The 27,961-nt window shown below is 56.0% G+C and overlaps 11 protein-coding genes across 11 annotated transcripts; 5 read left to right on the top strand and 6 right to left on the bottom strand.

Annotated features, from left to right (window-relative positions):
- Window positions 1-90: 90 nt before the first annotated feature.
- Window positions 91-1,507, top strand: PG997_005337 (uncharacterized protein; the record flags this gene model as incomplete). Its single annotated transcript, XM_066809652.1, has 2 exons — window positions 91-984; window positions 1,088-1,507. The coding sequence occupies 2 exons, from the start codon at window positions 91-93 to the stop codon at window positions 1,505-1,507; spliced, it is 1,314 nt and encodes a 437-aa protein (XP_066673270.1).
- A 1,017-nt stretch (window positions 1,508-2,524) lies between these two features.
- PG997_005336 (uncharacterized protein) lies at window positions 2,525-4,129 on the bottom strand (the record flags this gene model as incomplete). The annotated part of the gene is made up of 2 exons (XM_066809651.1): window positions 2,525-3,214; window positions 3,272-4,129. 2 exons carry the CDS (start codon window positions 4,127-4,129, stop codon window positions 2,525-2,527), a joined length of 1,548 nt encoding a protein of 515 aa, XP_066673269.1.
- A 1,340-nt stretch (window positions 4,130-5,469) lies between these two features.
- PG997_005335 (uncharacterized protein) lies at window positions 5,470-6,567 on the bottom strand (the record flags this gene model as incomplete). The annotated part of the gene is made up of 1 exon (XM_066809650.1): window positions 5,470-6,567. The coding sequence occupies one exon, from the start codon at window positions 6,565-6,567 to the stop codon at window positions 5,470-5,472; it is 1,098 nt and encodes a 365-aa protein (XP_066673268.1).
- Window positions 6,568-7,925: 1,358 nt separating this feature from the next.
- Window positions 7,926-10,136, top strand: PG997_005334 (Ankyrin repeat-containing protein; the record flags this gene model as incomplete). Its single annotated transcript, XM_066809649.1, has 1 exon — window positions 7,926-10,136. One exon carries the CDS (start codon window positions 7,926-7,928, stop codon window positions 10,134-10,136), a length of 2,211 nt encoding a protein of 736 aa, XP_066673267.1.
- A 256-nt stretch (window positions 10,137-10,392) lies between these two features.
- On the bottom strand, window positions 10,393-11,587 carry PG997_005333 (GroES-like protein; the record flags this gene model as incomplete). Its single annotated transcript, XM_066809648.1, is given in 2 exon segments — window positions 10,393-11,155; window positions 11,166-11,587. The coding sequence occupies 2 exon segments, from the start codon at window positions 11,585-11,587 to the stop codon at window positions 10,393-10,395; spliced, it is 1,185 nt and encodes a 394-aa protein (XP_066673266.1).
- A 1,541-nt stretch (window positions 11,588-13,128) lies between these two features.
- Window positions 13,129-14,007, bottom strand: PG997_005332 (uncharacterized protein; the record flags this gene model as incomplete). The annotated part of the gene is made up of 1 exon (XM_066809647.1): window positions 13,129-14,007. One exon carries the CDS (start codon window positions 14,005-14,007, stop codon window positions 13,129-13,131), a length of 879 nt encoding a protein of 292 aa, XP_066673265.1.
- A 501-nt stretch (window positions 14,008-14,508) lies between these two features.
- Window positions 14,509-16,116, bottom strand: PG997_005331 (major facilitator superfamily-domain-containing protein; the record flags this gene model as incomplete). The annotated part of the gene is made up of 1 exon (XM_066809646.1): window positions 14,509-16,116. One exon carries the CDS (start codon window positions 16,114-16,116, stop codon window positions 14,509-14,511), a length of 1,608 nt encoding a protein of 535 aa, XP_066673264.1.
- Window positions 16,117-18,558: 2,442 nt separating this feature from the next.
- PG997_005330 (zinc-binding oxidoreductase) lies at window positions 18,559-19,853 on the top strand (the record flags this gene model as incomplete). The annotated part of the gene is made up of 2 exons (XM_066809645.1): window positions 18,559-18,569; window positions 18,800-19,853. The coding sequence occupies 2 exons, from the start codon at window positions 18,559-18,561 to the stop codon at window positions 19,851-19,853; spliced, it is 1,065 nt and encodes a 354-aa protein (XP_066673263.1).
- A 336-nt stretch (window positions 19,854-20,189) lies between these two features.
- On the bottom strand, window positions 20,190-21,934 carry PG997_005329 (Tyrosinase-like protein orsC; the record flags this gene model as incomplete). Its single annotated transcript, XM_066809644.1, has 5 exons — window positions 20,190-20,400; window positions 20,560-20,927; window positions 21,115-21,294; window positions 21,397-21,550; window positions 21,774-21,934. 5 exons carry the CDS (start codon window positions 21,932-21,934, stop codon window positions 20,190-20,192), a joined length of 1,074 nt encoding a protein of 357 aa, XP_066673262.1.
- A 1,791-nt stretch (window positions 21,935-23,725) lies between these two features.
- On the top strand, window positions 23,726-25,088 carry PG997_005328 (uncharacterized protein; the record flags this gene model as incomplete). The annotated part of the gene is made up of 2 exons (XM_066809643.1): window positions 23,726-23,899; window positions 23,940-25,088. The coding sequence occupies 2 exons, from the start codon at window positions 23,726-23,728 to the stop codon at window positions 25,086-25,088; spliced, it is 1,323 nt and encodes a 440-aa protein (XP_066673261.1).
- A 1,655-nt stretch (window positions 25,089-26,743) lies between these two features.
- On the top strand, window positions 26,744-27,270 carry PG997_005327 (uncharacterized protein; the record flags this gene model as incomplete). Its single annotated transcript, XM_066809642.1, has 2 exons — window positions 26,744-26,850; window positions 26,871-27,270. 2 exons carry the CDS (start codon window positions 26,744-26,746, stop codon window positions 27,268-27,270), a joined length of 507 nt encoding a protein of 168 aa, XP_066673260.1.
- Window positions 27,271-27,961: the final 691 nt, after the last annotated feature.

The following is a 27,961-nucleotide window of genomic DNA, read 5'->3' as shown; positions in this document are numbered from 1 at the left end:
TTGTAGCTATATATCTCATCAGAGACTTCTCGTCTCCTTTCTTGAGTAATACATCTTCCATATTAAATTTTTATTATGACAGCAACCATAATGTCGACCCAAACCCAAGCAAAGAAGTCCTTCGAGATCGCCGTCATCGGCGGCGGCATCGCCGGTGCCACCCTGGCCGTCGCGCTGATCAAGCACGGCATCCCGTGCCAGATCTACGAGCAGGGCCACGGCTTCAGCGAGATCGGCGCGGGCGTCGCCTTCTCGCCCAACGCTCTGCGCGCCATGGACATCTGCGACAAGAGCCTACGTGCCGCCTTCGAGAAGGTCGGCACGCACAACCAGTGGCCCGAGAAGCACGACGTCTACTTCGACGTGCTTGACGGCATGGCCGGAGGAGACACACCCGCTACCAACAAGCAACTCTTCACCCTCACCAACGAGCAGGGTATGGACGCCGTGCACCGTGCGCACTTCATGGACGAGGTGGCCAACGTGATCCCCAAGGAGAAGTGCCACTTCCGGAAGCACCTGGATCGCGTCGAAGAGAACGGTGGCAAGGACGGCCGCGTCAAGATGTTCTTCCACGACGGCACGACGGCCGAGGCCGATGCTGTGGTGGGCTGCGACGGTATCAAGAGCCGGACGCGCCAGCTCGTGCTCGGTGACGACGAGCACCCAAGTGCGCACCCTCAATACACCCATGTCTACGGCTACCGCGGTGTCATCCCCATGGAGCAGGCCGTGGAGGCCCTTGGCGAAGAGCGCGCCAAGAACTCGTGTCTTTGGATCGGCAAGGGTGCCCACATCTTGAGCTACCCCGTCGACGGCGGCAAGACTTTCAACATGTTCGGCGCCGTCGTCGACAAGGGTGACTGGCCTAGCCATGACCAGCTCACTCTACCCACGACGCGCGAGGAGGCGCTACACCATTATGCCGACTTCGGGCCCATGGTGAAGAAGCAGTTCGAGCTGGTGGAAGATAATATCGACAAGGTAAGTCAATACAACCAACCCCAGCCCCCATCCTCTGTCAAGCCTGGGGTATTCCTGCCTCCGGCCCAAGCCACGACTCTGTAGCTAACCAAGCGAAACACAGTGGGCCCTCTTCGATACGGGCGACCACCCTGTTCCCAAATTCAATAAAGGCCGCATCGTCCTGTGTGGTGACGCTGCGCACGCCACGACACCCCATCACGGCGCCGGCGCAGGCTTCTGCGTCGAGGACTCCGCGGTCTTGTCGGAGCTGTTGACCGACAGCCAAGTGACGAAGCCAGACCAGCTGGCCGCTGTGTTCGAAGCTTTTGACGCTGTAAGGAGGCCCCGTGGCCATTGGCTGGTCCAGAGCAGTCGGCGCATGGTCGAGCTGTACCAGGGCCGGGCCAAGGATGTCGACTCCAATGACGTAGACGCTATGCGCAAGGAGATGGAGGAGCGCTTCAGTACGGTTTGGGGATATGATTTGAAGAAGGCGATACAGGAAGGCAAGGAGAATATGCATAAGCGATTCCAGTCATGAGTATCCATGATATGAGTTAGTAATAAAACCAAAATCGTTTCACTTACCACCCGTTGTTGGCTACGTATTGCTTCTTCTATCGCGAGTGACGGCCCAATCCAGGGCGACCGTCATCTGCTGTGTCCCAATGACAATGCAGGTATATTCGAACGACGTCCATACAATGCACCAGCAAGAATACGATGCCTCGGAGCTTACAACCAAAGCCCGCACGGTAATTTAGACCTTGCCGGGTTAGCAAAACATGGCTATCACCGGGCGCTGTTGGGCGTCAGATGTGGCACAATGCTAAGGGTCATAGCTCGAGTTCGCTAGGGGCTGACACCCGGCGTGGGGGAGACAGGGGAACCAACGGAAACGCGAATTGGACTGACCAGAACGGTGTTGTTGTTTTTGGGGATGGAAAATTGAAGAAATGGAAATCTTGTGATTAGATGAGATTTCTGTTATCGTTGCTGACAAAAGGGGCGGATGTAATTGTAACCGCGTCTTTCAGGTAAAGGGGTCAAACTTGGTTGGGAATGGAACTGGAGCGTGGTAGCGGGCGTGGTTGCCAAGGCTCAATCGTTTCCGTTCCCTGCAATTCAATGATTTCAGGGGCCAACCGTCGCTAAATTGGTGACATACAGCTGTAAATCAGGTTTCATAGAGCTAAACAAAGAGAGAACCGTACATCAAATGAATTTTGCAGCACTTAGCGCTCGTAAGTGGCACATCTGACAGGCGGTATTACCCGGTCACTGGAAAGGAAACGAGAAACCGGCAGTGTTGCAATTGCGCCTTGCGCACAGCCATACCAAGACAATGTAATTAAGCCGCGCTGTTACATAGCCGGAGTATTGGGCTGTCCTAGCGAATGGTAATGCCACCTACAGTCTATAACCGACTGGCTTTTGATACTTAGCGGCCGAGGTTACTCAACTCGATGCATCGCTCAACAGGTGTCTTGATTCCTTCCTCAACCAGCCCATGACCCTACCCCATCTGAATAAGCCCGTCCATGACGATCGGTCGAATTCACGGCCCCGGAAATGTCGTCGGTTCCCATGCCGGCGACTTCTTCTTTCGATCGGAGTCAGGTAGCAATATTGAGCCACGCTGGGCACCTCGCTGAATAAGTAGTGCAACCACACCGTGGTACTCCTTGGAAATGGCGACAGCTAGAGGTGACCGTCCACGATTCGTAGTGTTGACGTCCGCGCCGTTCTCGATTAAGGTCATGGCAACGTCGACGTGACCTAAGTTGAGAGCGATGAGTAACGGTGTCCACCCAACAGGGTCAAGAGCACTTATGTCGGCGCCATGTTCAATGAGAAATTTAACCATATTGTTATGGCCTCTTTCTGCTGCGAATGACAAAAAGAATCCCGACCGCGCCAGTGACTTAAAGTCGTATTGTTCCGTAGCCCGGTATACTGCCAGGGAAATTTCGTCTCCAGCTTCAACCATGTAGTACACCACTCCGGTCGGCGTATACACGTCGAAGCTATAATCATCCGCACTAAGACCATTATAGTATCTCATCACAGGTCTATAATCGGAGACCTCCAGCGGTGGGAGATTAGGAAGAGACGAGTCTGCCGTCCGCATGCTCAACTGTTGTTCGAATAGTGCCTCAACAGCATCCAGGCATTCACAAGCTAATGCAGCGAAGATTGGCGTGAGAAATGCCTCACTCTCTGGCTCGAAACACGAGCGGCCACTAGACTGAGCTCTGATCAAGGCACCCAAGTTTTAGATAGAAAGAATGTAAAGAGGACTAACAGCTGGCGAAAACTGATGGCCTGAGTAATCCTGGTATAGGTTGTGATACGTTACCCATCTATCGAAAGGAAAGGTGCCGAGAAATTGTGTTTGGCGAAAGCCCTTTGTCTTAGCCTCATTGGCATGAAGCATAATGTTCGAGACGGCATATTTAAGGAAGGGAGTTTCATGATAAAGTTGTAATATGATGTCCCCTCCTCTGGGTGACGATGCATCCGGTAGCGGATGGGGAAACCTGAGTAGGGACACAGGGTCGCTGCTTATGTAGGCCAAACAGGCTTGCTTCAATACTTCATGACTCTGACCTTCGATATTCACTAAAGAGTCAGGCCATATTTCAGTAAGACCATTGTACTTGAGCAAGAAGTCCCTCACAGATTCGTGGATGAACTGGATTTTGAGCGACGTATTCAGCTCGGTGAGGCCTTTGGATTTGTCGAGCACAAACCTTTTAACGTCATCGTCTGTGATTTCATCCGAATGGCATTGGGTCAAGCTACCGGGGTCCACCGCGGAAATGATGGCAAAGTATAGTCGTCTTGGTGTAAGAGGTTCCTTCGCAAAGAGTACCCATTGTATACACGACAGGAGTTCGGACCGGTCGTGTTCGTCGCGAGTTAGCATGTCGCGAAAAAGATCATGGAGGTCTCCGGGAATCTGGCGCAGTCGGTGTTGAAGTGTGTGTTTGCCACCGGCATCAAACGCCTTGTTTAGAATTGGGACCGCTAGGACAACCCACATAAACACCCCTGATGCCTTGCACAGAAGATCGGCTCTGACCTGCTTGGAGGATTGCCCATCACCGATATAGAGGGTATGTTGGATGTAATTTTCAATATCCTTATCATGTTCTTTCATGTCTTCGAGGACCACGCTGCGACCCCCTTCGGAAGGGCGATGTTAGGATAGTGCCTACTTGAAAAGCAGACACGGAGCCGGGTTCGAGCGTGGCAAAGCTCATTCATATGGGCGACCATTTCCCGGATCTCTGGCTCTGGACATTAATCTAGAGCATCGATGAAACAAAGGACTGGGACCTCTCCGCCAAGTAATTCGAGAGCTTCCTCAAATAGCTCTTTGACCGATTCAATGCCCCATCGATGCCCGGCCCGGAACGCGTCCAGAACACTCTGTGACTGGGGCCAGTATTCGAAAAGCTGGACTGACAAGGATCGGTAAAGTCCAATGGTTGACTTTATCATTTCATCTTCAGCACAGGCGTTGAAGAAAAAGAGAGGATTGGCCCAGAATGCTCCAGTCGACCAGTGCGACCGAGTAGGAGCTTCATGAGGGTCGACTTCCCAGTTCCTGGCTTCCCTTTAATCCATAAGAAGCCTCCGTGCGTGTCTCGCAACCACTCAAGGTAGTCCGAGTTTTGCAGGAACCATTCGCAGGTCTTCGCGTGTGCTCTCTTTATGTTCCACTGGCGATCATCCATTCCCGCAAAGCGGAGTGATGCGAGGAGAGATTGCCGATGCTTTTCCCGCTTCTCCCGCCTCTTCTGCTCCTCATCATTGGCTTCGCGTCCAATTGTATTGTTGATGTACAAGTCTCGACCGACGGCAATATTATCGGACCCATGGTTTAGGGCACCCTGGCCCGAAAGGGTGTTCGACATCTGGTTTGGAACTAGGTAGGTGGAAGCGGAGTTCGTTGTTCTAGTTTGGCGTGGGTCGTCAAGACTCGGTCGCTCCCATCCTGTTCCCTGTACTCCACATGTTAGGTTACGGTGACGGCATTGGGGGCAAAGGTAGCAAACCACGCACAGGGCTGGACACACATAGCACCATATCGGTGCCGCATTGAGGGCTTTTGAGTCGGAAGCAAGCGAGCACGCCTCGGTTGAATCAAGATCCAAATGGAAGTCAATGGGACGAGGATGCCTAGATAAAATAAGGCTATGTTTCTTGGGGTCGGGCGATTGAAACCAGCCTGTCAGTCTACAGGCGCCTAAACGCGTGGTACCCTGTCAACTACCCCAATGCACTATACTTAGTTACTACAGGGGCTAACATGAACCGCCCAGAATCAACACAGTGAAGAATGGACAGCCCAACCTCCAACAACCCTCCGACAACATTCAACAACAAAGGTCCTACACTTTCGAAACCTACCATGAAGATGATACGTAGCATAGGAAACAATTTAATACTAGACAACATAAGAGTCTGCTAGTATGTCGTAAGATATAGTATCGATTACATGTTAGAATAATGAAAGTCCCTCCCCACGGCAAAGTTCCCCGAACCAGAATTGACAACCCCCTGACCGCTTAGCGTCGTGACAAAAGGCTGCGGGGTAGCCACTGATCCCAATGAGGGTCGTCCAAAGCCTGAAACGTCGCTCTGCTTCTCCTGCTGCTGCTCTGGGTGCACACGAGATAGCAGTTCCTTCACGCACGCAGCTGCCGAAGCAGCGGCATAATGCTGCCAGTAATCGTTCTTGTGCGAGTCGGCGTAGTCCGAAATGCCCCGGATCACTAGGCCTGAAAATTCCGTCATCAGGCCCGCGGCTTCCATCTCGAAACAGAGGATATCGCTCCCAACCCGCCGGACCTCCTCGCCTCTCTTTGCGGCGCTGCGCATCACGCGGTCGCCCGAGGCGATCAGGCCGTAGTGGATCTCGGGACCTTCCGAATCGCGCGGTGATCTTGCGACCATCTTGCTCTCGTCGCAGTCGAGACAGGTAGATCGGTCCCAAGGATGCGGATACCCTGCATCAAACAGGACATCGGTCTCTGTCGCGGGCCGGGCATACACTCTCTTCAGGCGGGGCCACCTCTGCAGCATCGCCGCGATGTTCTCCTCCGCTTGGTTTCCCAGGGCGTAGTGGTCCGACCGCATCTTCTCGACGGCGTTCCTGAGCAGCGACGGCGGCATCGCTAGGTAGCCCTTCCTGGTGAATCCGCCGTCTTCTAGGTCCTTGCCCAGGTCATACTGCACGACACCGCCGTAGGGCCCCTCGGGCATGCCGACGACCACGTCGCCTAGGCGGATATCGTGTTTCTCTCCGTGCGGGACCCCGCCCCCAATGCCCACCAGGAAGCGCCACTTGATTGAGGGGAAGGTGCGGGTCAGGTTGGTCGCGACGACGGCCGCGGCACCCTTGCCTTGAGTACCGGGCAGCCAAGCCAATGCGACGCGATGGCCACTGAGCTCGCCGAGGATGTATAAGTTCGAGTCGCTCTCTTTGGTTGGCAGGCTTTCGTGCTCTTTGTCAAGCATGTAGCGGACGGCGCTCATCTCGAAGTCGATGGCGCAGACTATGGCCACGGTATAGTCCTCGTATGACAACATCTTAGCTCAGGATGGAGGCGGGCTAGTCAGATGTTAGTAAACTCAGGGGTGGCTTCCTGCAGAAATGGAAAGACGAGGCGAGGAACCAAAATGGAATTGGTATGGTAATTTGTATTTGATCCCCCAAAACAGGAGGTCGGGCTCCAAGTGTCTTCATTGGTTGGCTTCCCATCTGCTCAGTTCCATCTATGCCAAGGATGGCAATGCAGAAACCCGGGCTGTGCCGTTCTGCCTGATCATGCACAGTAAGTTCAATTGCCACGCCGTCCAAAAGTCGCAATGCCTCATCTATGTGTTTTCCATCATCTTAGACCAGACCGCAGAGCTTGTATTGCACTTTCTACCTCTGTCCCCAACAGAAAGCTTAAGAGCAGTACTTATGGAGTACTCATGATATGGTTACTTCAGAACGGCTCAGTGCTTTTTGGACATGTTATGTTATCATCATCCTTTACTGTAAAGAGTTAAATATGCAAGAGCCTGGGCGGCGCCTTTAGCAGCTGCAGGCGTCGCGCTAGGGGGTTGCGCCGTATTGCCTTTACCTGGAGCTACATACATTGTAACGCCCCCAGCTGGACCTCTTCGATGCACGCTTACTTTCACCTTCCCTCAGCAATGCCCCGTTCAGTTTCTCAGAACATTGACTTTGTTCAATTCTTTAGTCGCTGTCGCCATCTAGCAGTACGCCTCCTGTCTGTCATCCGTCATGGTATACTACAAAGTACGGTACCTTCTAATAATGTGATCCAGTCCATGATGGATGCTGGGTGCTTTTCAGGGGTATGATAAAAGCATGCTATATGTACTAGCTTTAGTAAAATCAAAGCGGCCAAAGGAGGATCAAGTCGCTGTTTTTGGCACGCGGGGCAGCGATATCCAGCAATATCTACGAATTCGGAGCCATGGCCGCTGTGCTGAATGCTACCTACCCCTTGAAACATATTTGGGCAGTCGTCACACATCGCCGTGCTGTTTTGCTGCTCGCACCAGTTCGATTGACCAGACAAGCCCCCATTGCGAGGCGACCATGATTATTCCTCGGATTCAGAATACCTCCGTAACGTCAGCCCCAAGTGGCGCTTCGGCCTGACCCCGCCGACCTTTACTTTTCTCACTGTCCATACCTTTCCTGACAAACCTATTGAGCGACGCGAATCTCCCAATTCATTGCTTGGTGCCCGCATTCAATTACCCGCCGAATGGTCGACAATCTCCGCGAACTGCTGGATATCGAGTGGAGGAGAGCAATTAAGGAATCACATGAATTCACAAAGCACCCTTCTGGGACAGAACTAGTCGACGAAAATGTCTGTTGGCGCCTTCGCTACGATGACCATGTGGCCCGAGGGTGCGGCAAGATGTCCCAGGATGACCTCCACCGACTGTGGCAAAGGCTACTCACCGCCGTGGACGGACTTCCAGAAGCGGCCTGGGAGCGGCAGTTTGACGAGGTGATATCCAGGAGTTTCACCCTGGAGCTTCCTCCTTTCCTTGATTCGGACAGGGACACATTTCTCTCCAAGGCTCTCAGTCTCCTCGGGCGGATCGGGCAGCGACCCCACTATATAACTGAAGCATATGGTCGAGAAGAGGACCCTGGTCCGGGAACATCCGATTCTTCTGACCATAGAACTTTGGTAATTCGTATAGCGCTCTTTGTGGCCGTCAGCGAGCCTGGGCGTCTCTATACCGTGTCATGCCTTCGAGAACTGCTCAACATCCTCTCTGAGCTCATGAGCACGGGTATAGACGACATGGATTACCTCTTTCATGATGCCGATACCAACTTCCGCATCTTCATATTGGGAATTTGGTTCCCAATCCTCAAACTACATCTTTGGTACATCGTAGCGCACCACGTCGCCGGCGGTTACGATGCGGAATGGAACCGGTTCCTTGTGCTCCGTGAGAACTCCGAACTCCATCGTCGTAGCATATTGTACACCAAGACCAACATGCGGATCCCTCGCTACATGTGCAACTGGGCATTTCGTCTATTGTTACATAACAGAGCCTCCATCGCTTTGGACTTTCGCCAGCTGTTCTTCCGCTTTCGCACTTTCCACGACGGCAAAGAGGCCAGATGCGCGGGCAACGACCCCTGGAACTCTTGCAGCGGCCTGCATCCCTTGAGCTGCGGCCGGTTCCAGGACAAGTCGTTGGTGCTACCCGAGCAATCGGTTCATACAGAAGTGTGTAACCGGCGCTGGTGTCACAGGATCAAGTGGGACATCGGAAGCTACGATGCGCTGAGTGGTTGCGCGAGGGCCGTGCGCATCGACACAGCCGACAAAGCGAATACCAGTGTCACCTACATGGGCGGATCAGGTCTTACAATGGCCATCTCGCATGTCTGGAGCCATGGTCACGGGGGCCGGCCTTCCACGGGGATGAACAGGTGTCTCCATGGCCGCTTTTCTGACATCGCGAGGCGCGGGGGTTGTGATTCGTACTGGATCGACACACTATCAATACCCGAAGACCACACCAGACGGAAAGAGGCCATCCACCATATCAATAACACTTTCTTCCAGGCGAAAATGGTACTTGTTGTGGACAGAGACATCATGAGCATGGACATCGCCGATGGTCACGAGGAAAATGGTACAGTAATACCATATACGCCAGACACGATCCCCATCCCGCTTCTAGAGTCCATCCTCGCCACTTTTCTCGTCTGCGACTGGAACGTGCGTGCATGGACCATGCTGGAAGCTGTAAAGGGTTGCCGGAACCTGCACCTCCTCTGCCGACACGGGCATACTCTATCGCTTCAAGCTTGTCTTCGGCGATTGGTAGACGAGGGTAGCATCGACATGGCCACGATGCTGTTGGTGGCGCAACACCTGCTCCCTGCGTCCCGTGGCACCCAACAACCCCCGTCTCGCGACCTAGACGCAGCGGGGATAGCACTGGTTTACCGCCACGCGACGCGCAAGGGTGACGAACTGGTAATCTGGTCGCTCTTGACCAACACGCCGCCCCATGCCACTGCGGTGGGGTTCTGGAGGTCTATGAAAGGACGGAAGATACACACGGGCTTCCTCGTCTCCAGCATCAAGCGCCTCCGCGGTATCCCGGGCTTCTCGTGGGCCCCGGAGACGCCCTACATGCGGTGGCCGGAGAGAACGGACCCATCCGACTGGGAGCACTCGCTCAAAACGATGTGGCAGCCGCGCATCGCCCCATCGGACGGGTCGGGCAGCCGTCTCGCCGAGATCACGGAGCGCGGCCTCCGGGGCGAGTGGCTCGTCTACCGCGTCCGGCCCGAAATCGACTACGAACGGGCTTACAACGTCCGGTGCGCGGAGCGCGGCAACCCCTGCCTTCGCGTGGCCTCCTGCCTCACGTCGTGGGCGCCCCACGTCGCGCTGATCGATGCCGCGGTGGAGGACGGCGCGGAGCATTATAGGGGCCGGCCGCTCGGGGGCGGGACGGATACGGAGCGCGATGGGTTTGCCGTCGTGTGGTCTGAGGACGGCGAGACGTGGAGGTGGTACGGCGTATTTCCGTGGAGGTTTGGCGGCGAGCGCTTGGTGATGGAGGTGAAGGAGGTGGTGATACAGTAGATGTGGACTAGTACCCTTTCGAGGACAAACTCTTTTCAATGAGAGTCCGAGCCTATTATGTGGAACCTATGCATGCAATTGAGGTACGTAGCCTTATAAAACCAAAAGTAACCTGGGAGCTGCTTGGTAGGAGTGACGCTGCTTCGTCGCGGGTTTTGGTGAATAGGGTTAGAGACAACTCCAATGAACATGCATACAGGCAGTAAGATAATATGCTGTTATTCACAAAGCTGAGTCTACCTCATGCCCCGCACACTCAGGGTGTAAATACCACATGTATACCAAGGCCGGTATGCTCAGCCGCTGCATCCAGAGCCTCCTTGGCCTGGTCGAGCCGGAAGACCATGGTATCCACGAAGCGATTGCCCTCAACTTTTCCACTATTACCTCCTTGGACATTATGGGGAAACAGTCCAGCCTCCAGCATCTTGACGAACTGTACCAGGTCTTCGCGTTCATACATGACCTTCCCCTTCAACGTCAAGTTCTTGGCAGCAATGGCACGATCCCCAAAGTCGGCCGTCATGCCCATCAGACTCACCCGACCGCCCCGGCGCAACGCCCGCATCGCGCCCCGCAAGTGCGTCGAGTTACCCGCCGCCTGCGGCGGCGTCAAGTCCAGGACCGCGTCGACCGGCGCGCCGCCGGCCGCCGCCACCAGGGCCTGCGCGTCCGCCTCCGCATCGCCCGTAATGCGCACCGTCTCGACGCAGCTGTTCCCCGCCGTGAACGTCACCGCGACGCGCGCCCGCAGCCGCGCCAGCTCCGCCTCGTTCCGGCCCATGGCGAGGACGCGCGCGCCCATGGCGACCGCCGTGAGGACGCCGGCGCCGCCGAAGCCTCCCGTGGCGGGGCAGACGACGAGGGTCTCGCCGGGCTCGAGGCGGATGTCGCGGAGGCCGCCGAAGGCGACGCCGAGGTAGGACGCGTACGCGAGGTCGGCGGCGGAGTAGCCCAGCTGCCCGCAGAGCCGGTGCTCGTCGAGCGGGAGGCAGTTCTCCAGGGGGCAGGGCGACGTACTCGGCGAACGCGCCGTCGCGCCAGACGCGGTTCGCGAGGTGTCGGCTGCCGTCCGTGTCGCCCGCGGAGACGCCGACGAGGTAGAAGACGCGGGCCGGGTCGTCGCGGGCGCGGATGACGCAGTCGGCGAAGACGAGCTGGCCCGGCGCCAGCAGGGTCGCGTCCGGGCCGACCGCGGCGACGCGACCGACGGCGCTAAAGCCACCGGCGAAGCCGAGGCCGCCGTCTTGCGTCGGGGACGGGAGCGGGTAGTTGCGCGCGCCGCTGAAGATGTCGCGGTGGTACGAGATCACGCTGGCGGCCTCGACGCGGACGAGGACGGTCCCGCGGCCCGGCGTGGGGGTCGGGACGGTCTTTAGCTCGAGGCCGATCTCGGTCGAGGTGAGGATCAGGGCTTGATGATGGGATGGAATATAGGGAATAGACGCCATGGTTTCTGGTGTTTCAAGTAGGCTTGTATCAAAAGTCGAAATATAGCTTGGCGAATAGATTGCTAGGCAAGAGCTTTTGTGCGTCTCTTTTCTTGTGTTGGCGATGCTTCAATAGCAAAGGGACCTTTTTAGGGAGACAGTTCCGTCTTGTTTTTATGCTGCGGTGAAACTGCAAAGTAGATAATGGGTGTCGAAATGGACCGTCAACGGAGTTTCACGGACATTTCTCCTATCGCCGTTGCATACCTTTCGCGTACTTACGACCAGGATTCCGGCCCAATGATAACGCAAAGAATAGCGAATATCACTATGCTTCGCACTGGGATGGAAGAAACACGTTGCGGCCGAAGACGCGGACATATCACTAAGTCCCGGCTCTGGAGTGTATTGTGTCAATACGCGCCTCAGATGTGTATACCAATCAAGAGCTTCCTTGTAGACTAATGCAATATCACTAACTAGGTGTAGCCAGGGATTGGTAGGTAGAAGATGAAGTATATCCCAGGAGGCCATCAGGTTCCCTCCTGCCTTCGTCGGGGTTCTTGTCTTGCTCCTTGAATCCTTAGACGAGGTCCGTAGACACCAGATACTGTCGATATCTGAGCCGAGACCGAGCAAGTTGGATCGGGGTAGGTGATATTAGCAGGGGTTTTGGCCTTGCCCGTATAAGCTGGTTGCATTTCTGGTCTGATTATTCCTTGAAGTCGCTATGGATCAAACCGAGTTGGTAGTTAACTGCGATTCCTATTAATAGATCTGGACTAGATGCTACATTGGGATTAGACGGATAGAAATGTATCGCCATATGTAGTCTTAGTCCGGCCCCTCGGCCGACGCCCCCGAAAGTCGAAGAATGATGGCTAGAGCGCAAGACAAGAATCTAGGGAGGCACACGCCACTTCACTTTCCTCCCCTAATCCTCCAGATCATCGACCAGGCTCTTCTTCCCGTATATCCGACAATGTATATGACTCACTACCCCTGCCGCATCGTTCGCGCCCGAGTTTACCGTGCTCGGCGACCCCAACGCCCCCCAACCCCCCTTCAAATAATACGCACAAACGCCGGCGGTGGAGTATCCCGACAGACTGACTACATGTGAGTGCTGGTGGTGACTATCTTGGTCACCTGGGCCGCGTTGCGGGTGACGTTGAGTGCGATGGGAAACGGTCGCGAGGTCATCGATGGTCAATACCCCTGTGGAGTAAGAGAGCTACTGCGTTTGCTCGTTCCCATGACAGAAGAGGCAATGAACGCTGCAAGTTGGTTGGTCAATGTCTCTTCTCGGGTCGATATGCGCGTACGTGATTCGGTCTTACATGCTTGTAGTGCCGACTTGATTCGGCGGGCTTCTGCTTGCTATTGTACCAACGAAGGCCCGGGAGATAGTAATCGTCTGAGCTCTTTAGCCATGGTCTATAAGTGGCTCACACGCCGCAAGTCAAACAAGCCCAAGACCTTGAGAACGGTTACCATCGCAGAGTAAGCTCACTTTCTGACCTGATCTGAGAGACTACTGCGGAAATTCAGACTTGTAGTTACTATGCAAGCCACTCGAGAGGCTTTCGGGCAATCGCAACCTGCGCAATAGCTTCCAGCGTGACGTTCCCCTCTTGATCAACATGGAACCCGCTCCTCCTGGCCAGGAGCTCCTTGTACTTGGCCACAGCCGCGTCCCAGTCCTCCTCATCCCGCTGCGTCCATCCCCCCGTCGGCACGCCAATCGCCGACCAGACCGCCGCCGCGAACTCGTCGATGTCCCGAACGGGCAAGAACACCGATTTCTCGTACAGCTCCACCTCGTCGAACGCGAAGCCGCCCCGCACCAGCAGGCTCCGCAGGTACTCGCGGTCCGTGTGCTCGGGGTGCGGCTCGACGGCGAGCCGCGCGTTTTCGGCGCCACCGCCGTAGAGGGCCCGGCGCGTGGCGCCCGCGCACTCGCCCTGCGGGATCTGCAGCCAGAACGCGGTGACGGTCGTGCCGCCGGGGCGAAGGGTGCGGTGCATCTCGCGCGCGGCGCGGACGGGGTCGGCGAGGATGGGGAGGCCGAAGGAGAGGAAGACGTGGGAGAATGTCGCGTCTGGGAAGGCGAGACTCTGGGCGTCTATCACGGTGGCGGGGGTGACGGTAGACGACGGCCATCCGTTCACGGTGGCCGCGGCGTTGTAGAGGTGCACCATCCCGGCCGCGGCGTCGGTGGCCTTGATCTGGATGCTGGAGGGAGGCGAGGTGGCGAGGATGGCTTCGGTGACGGGGCCGAGGCCGCAGGCGGCGTCGTGGATTACTGCGTCGGTGGGAAATGGGGGGAGGAGCGTCATCTCGTACTTTGCGATGGCGAGGGTCTCGTCGGCGCCGATTATCTCGAACATCCTTTGCCCGAACGGCATGGCTTGCTTTGGAGTAAAAGTAGGGGAGTCCATTGTTGAAACGAGCCCGTCGAGTGTGCTGGGCTTATGCTAATGGCGAGAGAAAATTCGAGGCAACACTCGTAGGATAGGAGCGATGATGATGTTGAAAGTGGGAGATTTGCAGCTACCTTGCTGGCCGACGGGGAATAGATAAGCTTTCCCGGCAAAATCTACGTACCCCCAGTTGAAGCGGGGAAATTTGCCATGTGAAAGACAACAGAACGTAATGTAGCTGTGCGGCGAAACAGATTCATGGACTACTAGGGAGTGGATGTTGGTTGGGTTGTTCCTCCAGGAGATGTTGAACTGGGGGTGGATGGACAGCGTATTTGCATCTTACTTCCAAATCCGCCGAGTTTTCTATGCTGTTGTCGGACGATAGGAGTAGAGTATGTGTAATTTTTTGGTCTACAAATTATGACATTTCCTTGTCCAATATATACAGATCCTTCCAGACTGAAAATTCTATCAATTTCGTAAGTCCCCAGCTCGCTTCCAATACTGCGAGTGGTTTTACCGCGCCTCCTCTGAACTCCGTTTGGCCCTGCTGTCCTGCCAATACCCCTTGGCGACAAAGATCAAACTCAGCACAATACCCAGCCCAGACAACCCAATGCCAAAATACCACGCGCTGCGGTATCCATGCAATACATCCGCAGGCGTTTTGCCGCCATTGTTCACATTCACCTCGATGGTGCCCGCGAACCCCAGCCCCAGCGAGATGCTGTAGTTTACGACCGTCGCGACCAACGCGGCACCCATACCCTGGTGCTCCCGCTTGACCGCGTTGGAGAAGATGACGGTCGCGGCGGGGAACGACGTATCCATGCCAAAGGGGATAACGAGCATCGCCACGAACAGCTGGGCCCAGTAGATCTGCCCCACGGGCGTCGTCGCGACCAAGATGATCCCGACCATGAAGCAGGTCAGCGAGAACGTCATGACCCACGCGGGACGGACATGGTGTAACAAAAACCCCGTCGCCACGCTCGCAAACGCGCCCGACACGGTCACGGGGCAGATGTACGCCGCCAGCAGCAGCGGGGACGCGCCCCGCAGCACCTCGACGAACTGGGACGTGTAGTAGACCCAGATGCCGAAGGATGCCCAGCCGCACGCGATGCAGCCGACGACGAAGCTGATGTCGCCCGTGAAAACCTTAAAGGGCACGAGCGGCGCCATGGCGTAGCGGGACTCGACGAAGAAGAAGGCGACGGCGAAGATGACACCGAGCACGAGGCAGACGCCGATGTACGGCTTGTCCCAGCCGTAGGCGGGGCCCTGGTTCCACGCGAAGTTGAAGAGGACCAGCGCCAGCACGCCCGTGACGGCGCCGGAGATATCGAGCATTTGTAGTTTCTCGCGCAGCGGCTTGGCCTGGTCCGGCGAAGCGCCGTGCGTCGGAATCACCAGCGCGCTAAAGCCGGCGAGGAGGAACAGCGCGATCGCGAAGCTCCAGAACGCCCACGGCCACCACGCCAGCTCGAACAGGCCACCAAACACAAAACCGAAGACGCCGCCGCCGGGGGCGCACGCGCCGAACAGCGCGAACGCCATGTTCTTCCGCAGGCCGGGCGGGTAGGTGACGCCCAGCAGCGCGAGCGCGTTGGGGATGGCGGCGGCGGGGCCGAGCCCTTGCATGACGCGCGCGAAGATGAAGAGGTGGTAGCCCGAGTAGGCGCTGAGGCCCGCAACGAGGCTCCAGAGGGCGAACCAGAGCAGGCCGAGGACGAAGAGGCGCTTGTGGCCGAATAGGTCGCCGATGCGGCCCGCGACGAGGATGAAGGTGCCGACCGTCAGGCTGTAGCCCGCGATGAACCACGAGAGCACGCCCGGGTTTGCGACGCCGAAGCTGGCGCCGATGGCGTCCAGGATGCCCAGGGCTTGGGTCAAGCCGGCTTGCGTGGTGAACTGGGCGGAGCAGATCGTGGCGATGAAGACGCATTCGTGCAGGAGGGACATGGGCGGTTCGGACTTCTTCCCGGGGTGATCGGCGTCGTCGGGTGTGCTGCTCCCTTTCTTGCTCTCCTCTACCGCGGTTTCTTCGCTTAGATTCCGTGGGGATCCAGCCTCGTGAGGCCGCAACCCCTCTGCATCGATGTCATGCTCCGGATAGGCCATGATCTCTTGGGCTCCGGGAGACGGGCCGCCAAGGTAAGAGGTCTTGAAGCACGTTAGCTGTGCACAATCTGGATGGTCATTCCTCGAAAGAAACTCACCGCTCGTACTATCGAGATGCTACCCCAGGGAACTCCAAAATGTGAGTTAAATTGGTAAACAATACAGGTATGCCCATGCGCATGTACATGCATGCATGCGTAATCAGATTGTGTCTTGGAATGTAGGTATGTGTATGTAAATGTCTCAAATCAATTCAATGCAGATCAAATCGCCGAGAAAATTACCGAAAAAAAAACGCCGACTTAGGTGAGGGCACGATACTCTCATCTTAAATCATGTAGCCTCTCTGCAACACCATTAAAGGGGGTTTTACATCAGGCCTCGATATAGAGTGACGTATTAGACTTTCTGGAGAGATTGATAAGCTAGTCGATGGGGTTTGTCACCCCCGAGAAAGCCGAGCTTCCATCTGGTACAGCTGGTGGATAATCTGACGTACAATTCCTCCGGGGGGTCACGTGAATCAAATGAGGGCGGAGAATCCGCGTGCGGGGGCCAAGCCGAGTTCTCCGAGCCGCCAGCTCCGAGCCCCTTCGTTCCCGAGATGGAGTATTCGGGCGAGGTTTCGAGTGGCCGCACTGCGCCGCCTTACAAGCAATTAACCAAAGGAATCTGGCGGTCAAGGAGTTGTTCGGAGACGGGTTGGTATGGACGAGCAAACCACTGTCTAGGTATGCCCTTACCTGGCAGCACCGCAACGAGTGGAAACAATGCTCGGATTAATTTGATATCCAGACATATTGAGATGGGAAAAGTTTCACTTCAGACATCTTCAGATGGTCAACGTTTCGGTCCGTCAAGAACGTAGCGTACGCTAATGCAACGACGGAAACTGATGTATTGAGTTTGAGTCATCCCCGCTCTTGACATGAACACAGCGGGATGACAAGTGTGCTTTGTCAAGTGGCGTTTTATTTGGGCCAGAATTAGGTTCAACTTAAGTCCGTTCTCCTTGCAGGCAAACAAAAGGGGCGGACCTGTGAATTGACAGCCCTGTGAATTACCTCTTCGAGTCAGCTGTCCCCTTTGGGGCTTGTTTCGTCCGATATACAGTAACGCAACCTCCGTCCCATGTCAACGTTGCAAGATTTAAATAGAATGCATTGCTCCCTTCCCAGACTATGGAAACATTGTTTATAGCTAAATCATGGCCTTAGCCCGCTCCCGCCCCGCCAAGATACGGGAGACGGACGCATGCCCCCTGAGCGTATCTCAACCGCCCGTGGAACCATAGATTGGGACCAGACCAAGCTTGTCAACTGCTCGAATTTCAAGGGTTGAATTAAACTATGTAACCATGTATTTGGCCATTTAGGGGATATGTTACTTGGGTATTCATGTAACGTGTGCCGTGGTCTAGCCCAACACCAACGTCATCCTTCCTCATCGTCTAGCGGAGTTCTTATTCGCTACCTCGATGCTGTCTTTCTGTCCCCAGATTCTCATCCGGAAGATTTCACTCGTGCATGTGGGTATTAAAAAGTAAGCTGAGTGACCGGAACGGAAGGAAAAAAAAACGAGGTTCTTCATAAAGTCCTCATTGAACAACAAAAAAATACCCCGACATCAGATATCTATATCTGCAGGAAGGAAAAAAGTAGGTCCGCCTGGGGCTCGAACCCAGAATCTCCTGATAACATGTAATCGTAGTCAGACGCCTTACCATTGGGCCAACGGACCTGATCGGAGGGAGTCGTGTGATGTCAAAAGTCTGCTTGTTGATGTTCAGATCCCGTAAATCAGCGGGTGGGGGACGTTGTGTAGTTAGGCCAAGAAATGGGTAGGCTTCATCGTCTGCAGCTTCTGGAGGGCGGCGGCCTCCAGAAAATACATACTGTGGACCCGTCTCAATGCGGTCCTAGACGTTGGTCCACACTTCGGTCTTGAAGGCGATTCTGGTGTCGGATGTCGGGTGTCACGGGTGACTTCAAAATGATATTGGTGGAATGGTAGATACTTAGACGCAATGGTGTTCCAGTCGCTCGGATCCGGGCCGGCGAGCTCGGCGGGAAGGGTGCGCAGGCCGTTTTGTGCCGCGCTGACAGGTTGGGTGGGTCGGGGGAGAATGCCGGTCTATTTTTGGATGCCCCCGTGTTGTCAAGCAATTGGCAATTCCTGGACCCACGCACGGCTAACCACCAGTTGGCACCGTCCATCATCCAGCTTTCGCAGGATCACTTGCGGCACAGTTAGTCTACGGCACAGTCAATCCAACGTTGTTGGTTCTAAGCGGTTTAAATAATGTGGTTTCGCGTATTTCCGAGCTACCTGCGTAGCGCCGAGCGGCGTTAAAGGTTCCCGGCCGAGGGTCCTGGCGTGCAATTGTTAGCTGGCAGCTCGGCCCTCAACCGAGCCAAGCGACCGGAACAGTGCCCGGTCCACATGAATACATCGTGGGTTCATGATAGGCAATCCTTTCTAGCAACAGCTAGATATTAAATAGAGAGTAGATTGCACCTATCTGTTGCTTTCCAGACTTTCGTCATCATTACCAATCTCTACTAAGCATATCCTGAGCCTCATCCAATTCCCAGTCACACCCCTTCAAGCCAAACCATATCCAAAACAGAAACCCGTCACTTACACACCCACGCAACCATGTCCCAAACCCCCGTCAACCAAGCCGCCTGGCTCAAGTCCCCCCAATCCACCCCCTCGAAATCGGCCCCGCCCCCTACACCCCGCCCGGCCCGGGCCACCTCGTCATCCAGAACGCCGCGATCGGGATCAACCCGATCGACGTGCGCAAGCAGACCGAGGGCGACGCCATCCTGCCCCACATCCGCTACCCGACCATCTTCGGCGAAGACATCGCGGGCACCGTCGTCGCCGTGGGCGAGGGCGTCACCCGGTTCAGGGTGGGCGATAGAGTGCTGGCGGCCGCGGGCCTGATCCCGTCCAACAACACGCCCGAGGGCGCGTTCCAGCTGTACACGGTCGCGCGCGAGTGGCTGACGACGCCGCTGCCGGATCGTGTGAGCTTCGAGCAGGGGTGCGTGCTGCCATTGGCGCTTCTGGTGGCGGGGACGGCGCTGTTCGACAAGGAGTACTTGGGCCTCGAGTCCCCCACGGTCCCGGCGCGCCCGAAGCTGAACGAGGACGGATCCGCCCGCGGCGTAGTGATTGTGGCGGGCGGCGCGTCCGCCGTCGGCGGCACGGGGGTGCAGCTCGCGGCCGCGGCCGGGTACGAAGTCGTCTCCACCTCGTCGCCCCAGAATTTTGATCTGGTCAAGAGCCTCGGCGCGACACATGTTGTGGACTACCGCTCCCCGACCGTCGCGGACGAGCTGCTCGCCGCCGTGCGCGACAAAAAGCTGGTCGGCGCCCTCTCGCTCGGCGACGGGACGGCGGACTACCTGGCCGCCGTGCTGCAGCAGCACGATCCGAGCGCCGCCGAGCCGACGAGGAAGTTCATCGCGCGCGCGGAGGGGGCGCACAGCGTCGCGGAGGGCGGGGACGTTGAGGTCAAGTTTATTTTGATCTCGCCCAAGGTGATTGGGCCGGAGACCCAGCTGAGGAAGATCTTTGCGGAGTACCTGCCAAGGGCGCTGGCGGAGGGGACGTTTGCGGCGCGGCCGGAGCCGCAGGTGGTGGGGAGGGGGCTCGACAAGATTCAGGAGGCGTTTGAGGTGTTAAGAAAGGGGGTTTCGGCGAGGAAGATTGTGGTGCAGCTTTAGATGGGGTCTGGCCTGGAAGATGAAGGGGTGCGGGAAGTTGAAGCAGAGCTACTGGGGCTTGGCCATGATGCAGTAGAATAGCATGTAAGTCTTTAACTATAGATCTCCGATTCTGCTGCCTGCGCACCGGACTCAGTTGCATCAGTCCACACCCTCAATAACTGAAATGATTCACCGCGGACCAAGACGACGCTGTCTAAAATATACTGATGTCATTTTCTATATAAACGGTGTCTGTCGATTTAGAAGATTAATATACGATGCCCATAACCCCAGTTTCACCCAGCGCCAATGAATCACGACCCAACCCAAAATGCGTCCCCTTCAATCCGTGACTTAGTACAACTCATCATAGGTGTAGCACAGCTCACCCCTCTGGATATGCATGAGCCTCTCGACCGTAGTCTCCTTCCGGAAGTCGCCGAGCCCATTCCAGACGATCCCGTCGAGCGTCAAGTTGCCCGCCTCCTTGTTGTCATAGTCGAAGAAGACGAGAGGACCCGAGATGTCGTAGATGCGGTCGGGGTCCCGGGTTTGCCAGGACCACCTGGTATGGATAGTTAGATTAAATGACTCACTTCTCTCTCGCTCGTATGACAATGCAGAAAGTCTGAAGAGGAAGGATAGAGAAGACGGAGTGGAATAATGAAGGAACATTCATGACTTACCAAGCCCGATCCAAGTTAGAATGATGCAGCCAAAACACCGGATCCCCGGCGACGCAAACAAATCCGTCATCGTCCCATACAGCCCGCCCGGGCCCCAGTGCCCGCCCGGGTGCAGCGACCCGCCGTCGGTGACGCGCTCCCACTGGCCGTAGTCGGGCAGCGCCATGGCCTCGGCGACGCGGTCGGGGCCGGACATGGTGCGCAGGGAGACGGGCGCCAAGTCGCGGCGGAGGCAGTTCTGGCCCTTCTTCTCGGTGTTGTTCTGCGGGCCCAGGAAGGTGCTCAGGTCCGCGAAGGGGCCGTTCTGGAGGCAGCCGCCGCCGGTGCGGTCGGGGACGTCTTGGGGGGTTGGACGATCTGGGGGGTGAGGGTCCGGATGGGTTAGTTTGGGGTGGTGATTGATAGTCTAGTAGACAAAGATAGAGAGAAGAAGAAGAGGAGAGGGGTCAGGGCTCTGAGCCAAGCCAAACATTATGAGTGACAAGGTTGAGAGCAACCAAGTAAGTCGAGTCAAGAACAGATGATGAAGTAGGTAGGAACGTGAAGATTCACCATGCCAGGGGCAGGATGGGTGAAGTTGCCACCAACCCAACCCCCATTCCCCCAAACCCCGTCTCGACGTCGAAGACGGGCGAATTGATGAGGTCATCATCATTCTCGACATCCAGCGTCCAGTCCCAGAAGGGCTGTCCCAGGTCCCGGCTCCATCCGCAGTCCCACAGCTCCTCCTCGTACCTCGCGAGCAGGAAGCGGTGGTAAGGGTAGAAAACGCCCTATTGGGTGGGTGTGGTAAACAAGGTTAGTAATTGACATGTGTGTTTAATGAAACGTTATAGTTAAGATGAAGCAGTAATTGGGGTGGTCGATGAGCTTACGACGAAGTGGGAGTCGAAGGCCTGGACGATGTGGGTGGCGAGGAAGTCCTCGAACCGATTGGTCACGGCGTCCAGGGGCGCGACGCCGGGCTTGGCCATCATGCACTTGACGGCGCCGATGTACGACTTGCGTTCATCGAGCATCAATCGCCGCCTGTTGTTGTTTCGGTTCGTTAGTCAGTCCCCATGGGGAAAACACGGGGCAGGTCGTGCAGCAGTCCAAAGAAAGAAGGAAGAAAGGATTGTATCGCATCATCTTGGAACCTGATCGCAATCGATCTGAGACAGTGACAGCTCGAGTAGGACAGGAAAGGATTGGCGACGATGATGAGAACGACGAAGACGGCGACTAATAGGAAACGCAGCTGCAGACTCACCACTCCTTACGGACGTACGGCTTGGTGCAGGTGCTGTCGATGCCCATCGCCGCGTCAGCATTGGCAGAGGGCGCCGCGGCTGCCGCCAGAGCCAAGCTCGGAAACGCCGCGGTCGCCAGCAGCAGCGCCAAGGCGCCGAAGCTGAACGCATGAAGCTCCATTGGGTCAGTGTTTCGGTAGATGTAGGTACACGGCGTCGAAATGAGTAAGTAGCTGTCGACGATGATGATAATGGGGGTGCGGAAGTCGAGACGGAGACGTCAGTGGCTTTTTGGAGTGGACAAGAAGGGAAGAACAAGTAATCAAGAAGTGTTTGAGATATGGGCTTGCGTGGCGTGCAGAGGGGGTGAAATAGATTCGGTAGAGTGACATGTCAAGTTCTACGCCCAGTGCAGAAGCAGGAGGTGGCCCAAGGGGATGCGGCCGCTCGGAGGATTTGGGCTGCGCACGCACAGAATGCAAGGGCAACAGTCAACTAAGTAACAAACCCCCTGAGGCATCTCCCACCAGGGCTCGAGACCACGTTGGGTTCTCGGCTTTTGCAAGAGCCGGAGCTCACGTGGAGCTAGGAAGGAAACGAAAAGCGTGGGAGTCAGATGAACTACCCAAGGTCTCCGCTTATTAGACCCCCCGGTGCTATAATGCGGCGTCACTAAGTCAGCTACAGTCATCAATTTGCAATTCGTGTATGTTGCGTCGGCCGGTGGATGTGGCGCGTGCCTATGCAAACACCCGAGAATAGCAATTACAAATGGGCCGGGGTGCAAGGGGCACACCGGCTTCTGGTAGTTTCCTGTCCCACAGCCCCGAATGAGTGCTGTTCCAGACTTGGCTGCTGAAGCCACACAACCGGTAGTTATAAGGGGCTCGGGCGGTGTTGCATGTTCATCCCTTCCGTCGAACTTTCCATCTTTTCCATCTCCATCCCTTGCGCCGCTCGAAGATCGATCGTCCGCCGCTCCAAGATTCGGGACGATCAATCCCGATAGAGCGGACTCCAGCGCAGAAGATGTGACAGAGAAGCACAAAGCCGTCTTCTAAGACAACGATTTCGAATTCTAGAAAGGGATTTTCTTGCGATTGGACTAACTCCTGGGACTATATGCAGTCAGCCGGTGACTATGCGACCGTGCCATGCACGGAACGCGGCGGGCAACGGGTTCGGATGAAACCCCCGGCCCAGACCCGGTGCCTGGTGCCTGGCCGAGCTGGCTAAGCTTCTTTGGACACCCCTGCATGGGACCTTGGTGCTACGCCGCAGCCAATAGGGAGCCAGCCAGCCGGCCCCTCCTTAATATCGTTGCGATATCGTCGGATCCGGGGTTTCGCAATATTAGCCTATATGTGCACCGTGTTTTGTTTCGTTGCCACGATGGGATGCTACACAATCTGGGGATCGATCGGAGCCGGGGTCTTGGCTTTTATTTATCAGGTAACGGTACTGTAACATGACATGATGCTTGATAAGCGCGTGCTTTCTGCGCGTACCACCTGTCGTCCACGCGTGCCACGCACCACGGAGATTTGAGGCGTTCCTGATGGCTTGTCACTGTACGGGGCTAAAGTTGCACCCTTGCGCTTGGCAGGGACATCTTCAACGCCAGCATTCCAGGTTCGTCTGGTCTACGCACGAAAGGCATGAATTTGCGCTACCAGGGAGTCGGTCGGCATCTGTTTTGGGACGGAGCGATTGTGTCTCTCCGGAGTCTCGTCCCGGAAACAACATGCTGACAGATAGCTTGGCCTGTTTCTTGTGAGACAGGACATGTCAACTGTGAAGAAAACCGGTCTGCGAGGCCCAAAGGGAGCCGTGTGTTTATATGAGGGCATACAAGTCCCCATTCCAAGAGGATGCCGCCACGAGGAAGTCTGTTGATTAGACCCCCTCCATGCTGGATGAACATACTTTGTAGACCAAGTATTCTTCAGCAGCAGCAGGACCGGCCGCAACCATGGACCCCAACGCCCCCATACTGATTACCGAGCACGCCATCCGCGCCGAAAATATCTTTCTCGGCGTCACCATTCCTCTGATTGTGCTTTCGGTCGTGACCTTTGGCGTGCGCATGGCGAGATATAGAACTCGCACAAGCATATGGGCCGAGGCTTGCATCACGTTGGGACTCGTAAGTACTCAGACCTACCTCCCCTTCCGACCAAATGAAGGCAGCTGACGTGGGCTCTCGTTACCAGGCTCTGACTTTGGCCGACTGGGGCTTGCTCGCCGCCACCTTACAGCGCACGCCCGGCCTCAAGACCCACGAAGCCTTCATCAACAGCACCAAGTTCGGCTTCTTCGCCATCCCCATCTGGGGCCTGGCCATGGCCTTCATCAAGTCCTCCATCGGCCTGACCCTGCTGCAGATCAAGACGTCGCTCTGGTTCCGCGTCTACATCTGGTTCAACATCGTGCTCATGAACCTCTACGGCTTCGGCAACCTCCTCTTCATCCTGCTGCAGTGCCGCCCCTTGCCCGCGGCCTGGGGCGACTTCGAGCGCGCCGGCCCGGACTTCCAGTGCGCCCCGGCCTACGCCATCACCATCGCCTCCACCCTCGGCGCCGTCGCCAGCATCCTGACCGACGTCCTGCTGTCGTTGGCCCCGCTGACCTTCCTCTGGAGCCTCAAGCGACCCAAGCGCGAGCGCGTGGTTCTGGGCCTGCTCATGTCCCTCGGCCTCTTCGCGGGCGCCTGTTCCTTACTGAAGAACCTCGAGGTCCGTAGCCTCGCCAACGCAGCGACCCTGCCCCCGCCCGAGATCTTCGCCTTCGACTTCGGCGCCGGGGCCGTCTACATCAACATCTGGACCGCGCTCGAGCAGCTGCTGGGCGTCGTCGCCGCCTGCACGCCCTTCTGCAAGCCCCTGTTCGAGCGCTACCTCGGCGCCGTCCTCGACGGGCTGCACCTGCCGCTCAGCCTGGTCAAGTCGAGCCACCGCGGCACGCGCACGACGACGTCCTCGTTCGGGGACCGCTCGACCGCCGGCTACGGGCGGAGCGCGTCGTCGGCCTCAACGGCGGCTAAGGACAAGTTCGGACGCACGTTCAAGATCAGCGCGCCGTTGGGCGTCGGCAAGCTGAGCGAGGAGATGGGGGAGGTGGGTAGGGACGGAGGGGCGCGGGGCCGGCTGGAGGAGGAGGAGGAGGGGGACGAGGTGCCGCTGGCGATTGAGATGGTGTCTCGGCTCGGGTCGTCGGCGAGTAAGAGGCAGGGCGGCGTGGTGCGGCGCACGGATATTATTATTGACAGTGGCAGCATGCACAGTGAGGACATCGACAGGCTCGAGTCAATGCAGTGGAAGTTGGTGCGTATTTGAGTGTCGAAGGCGAAGTCGGGTTTGACTCGATGCAGCAAATGATGGAGGCCGTGGGAAAATCAAAGAAGAGGTTTTACAACATAGTGTGATAGTAGTATACCCCAATAACACAATTTCTTTCATCTGATACTCAGTATGAGGCAAGGCACTAGTGGTTTAGTGGTAAAATCCATCGTTGCCATCGATGGGCCCCGCGTTCGATTCGCGGCTAGTGCAACACCAATCCTTTCTTTTTGCCGTTTCTGTGATCAATCAGCTGCTATGCCAAACGGCATACTGTCCAATTGAGAGGAAAGCATCATCATTTCTGCAAGGTTGCAGAGTACAGCTGTGGTGCTGATCAACTTTAAATCTATCAGTAGAGTTGAATGTTGCTGATGATAAGCTTTTTCTTCGCAACTTATTCATTACCAGAAGATAGTTGCGCCTAATGTACAGTACAATGCGGGAACATTTTGTTCGGGCGCAGTCCCACTGTTGCAACCGCTAGCGGCACAAGGCTTCGGATAAGCAGGTCAAACATCAGACGATGTCCTGGGGCAGATAAGCTTATATCGACGACGATCTCAAGTCAGGTCCTCGGAGAAACCATTGCCATATATGTGCTAGTGACAAGAGTTGACACCTTTTCCGGACTTGACTTCGAATCCGTGCCTGGTGAGTCAGGTAGTAAGGGGCAACTCATAACACCCAGATTAACACTGTGACCGAAAACTTGGAAATACCTTCACGTTGCCTCCGTAACTCACAATCACCAACCTTGCCACCAGACGGGCTCTTCCTGTCCAATTCCAGGAAGCGGATGTTGACCAGCAAGGCCTCACCAGGACAGGGTCGCCATACGTCCAGGTAGCGTTTCATAAGGTTGATTGCCGAGACCACCACAGTACTAAACGGACAGGTTCCCAAATGGCTGTACGCGCTGGTTGGCAACTGTGTACTTACACTTAGTACTGCGTGCGGAACGCCGGCGTTGAATACTGGGCCACTGGTCTGCCTCTGAGGCGCTACTCGTATAAGTATTGGGATGTGAGGTGCCGCAAGAGGTTAGATATCACACATACATAGCCATGTATGCGTTGCTAAGTTGGCGATCGAGATTGGGCACAGATCTCTTCCCTAGGGTCATGATGCTGTATAGTGACATGCCGTGGGGGCAAGGCGGGATGTGGTAGGATTACAGCCATGGCCGTGGGGCAATAAACTGAAGGGTGCTTTTGAGTTCGTCAAAGCTTTTAGATAACTTTAGACTTCCCATGTTCGGACGGAAGCTTAAATACTGTATAAGTGGCTACTGCGGTCAAGGTCCATGAAATATACTTAAGCTATATCCATGTCAACGGAGATACCTAGCGGAATATCATGGGCCTATAAATGAGACGACCAGATCGATCCTATATATCCTACTCGGAGTACTTTTACAATACACTTCTCGTTCCTTCCATTTCCTCCCAATAATCTCATCTGACCGACGACCATCACGCACTGCGAATTGCCTCCTGAAAATACATACCGTCGACTTATCTGAACCCGTCTCTGCACAAAAGGAAGTCGCAGTACATCCATATCTCCCGGATATGCGCTTTTGCAATAGCTTCGAATGCCACATGAGGAAGAAGTCATTCAAAATACCCTCCGGCGTCCTCGCGACGACGATGTCTCGGAAAGACCCGCTGCCAGCGCTCTCCCGAATGCCGAACGAGCTATGGCTCGTCGTCCAGGGGGACCTGGACCCCATCGACCGCGTGGCCCTGGCCCTTACGTGCAAGCGGCTCCTCGCAGCCTCCGCGATGACGCGCATCAGGCTGCCCTCCGTCTCGGCGCACAACCCCGGCATAAGGGGGAGGTGTGCAAGCACCTGTCTCTCCTGCTGGAGCGGGTCCGGCCCACGACTCCCGCGGGGCTGCCCAGCCCTGACTTCGCGCTGTGCCAGACGTGCCGGCTGTACCGGCCGACGCGGGAGAGCTACTGGGTCACTGTGGGGGAAACCTACGCCTGGAGACTGCAGCAGTGCTACTACAGGGAGGCGAAAGCCTACGGAGCTTACGTCAAGGGGTTGATTGACAGGTGGAGGAAGAGTCCGTCGACCGAGGTGGCCTGCCCTGGGTGTCGACTTGAGGCCAGCTGGGATTATTTCAAGTATTTGAAAGGGATAGGGCCAGTGTTTACTCATAGAAACTAAATAAATTCCGAATAGCAGGGTTCCCTTTGATGGGATAGCCATTTCACATAACGAGTTGTTAGACGGCTCTAACAAGAGGCTATCCATAGAGATTCACCCTTCTACAGCCAATCCTTCGCCAGCTGATTACCTAATGTAGCCTTTTTAATATTATTGCATTGGTTTCTTCCCTCCCCCTGGCTCGTTCAGGAAGTATGAGGTTCGGGCTGTTCAAACCAGGCTCCGTGATTCATTTATTTCTGCAAGGCTGGCGAGTCACCTTCGCGCACATGGTCCGCAGTCAATCATACGGTTGCATCGCATATGGGCCGGCCGGTGTTAGAGACCCTTCTATGCTTGGAGGGGGGTCTGAATGAGAGGGGACCAGGTATGGCGGCCCAGCAAGCGGCGATCTCTTTATCCCCGAGATCTTACTTGTCTCCAACGGCCATTCCATAATTGGTGATTCCAGATTTGCGAGACAGTAGAGAGGCAGCAATTTCATATACGCCATGCCACGATATAATGGGCTGTCTTATGCTGGATTAGATAAGAAAAGTCAAAACAGGCTGTTACAGCCAGTAACCAGCGGCTTCGGTGATACAGATCTTGCTGCGACTGACGAGAGATCTCCGCGGGAACTGATCAGCGGCCCCACGAAGTGCATGCAGCGGCGGTGCCGGCTGGGCCTGTACGAGGTGGCGGTCAAGCA

Source organism: Apiospora hydei (genome assembly GCF_038363865.1).
Source record: "Apiospora hydei strain CBS 114990 chromosome Unknown utg000004l_segment0_segment0, whole genome shotgun sequence".
Classification (NCBI taxonomy): domain Eukaryota; kingdom Fungi; phylum Ascomycota; class Sordariomycetes; order Amphisphaeriales; family Apiosporaceae; genus Apiospora; species Apiospora hydei.
This window is presented reverse-complemented; position numbering and strand designations above follow the sequence as displayed.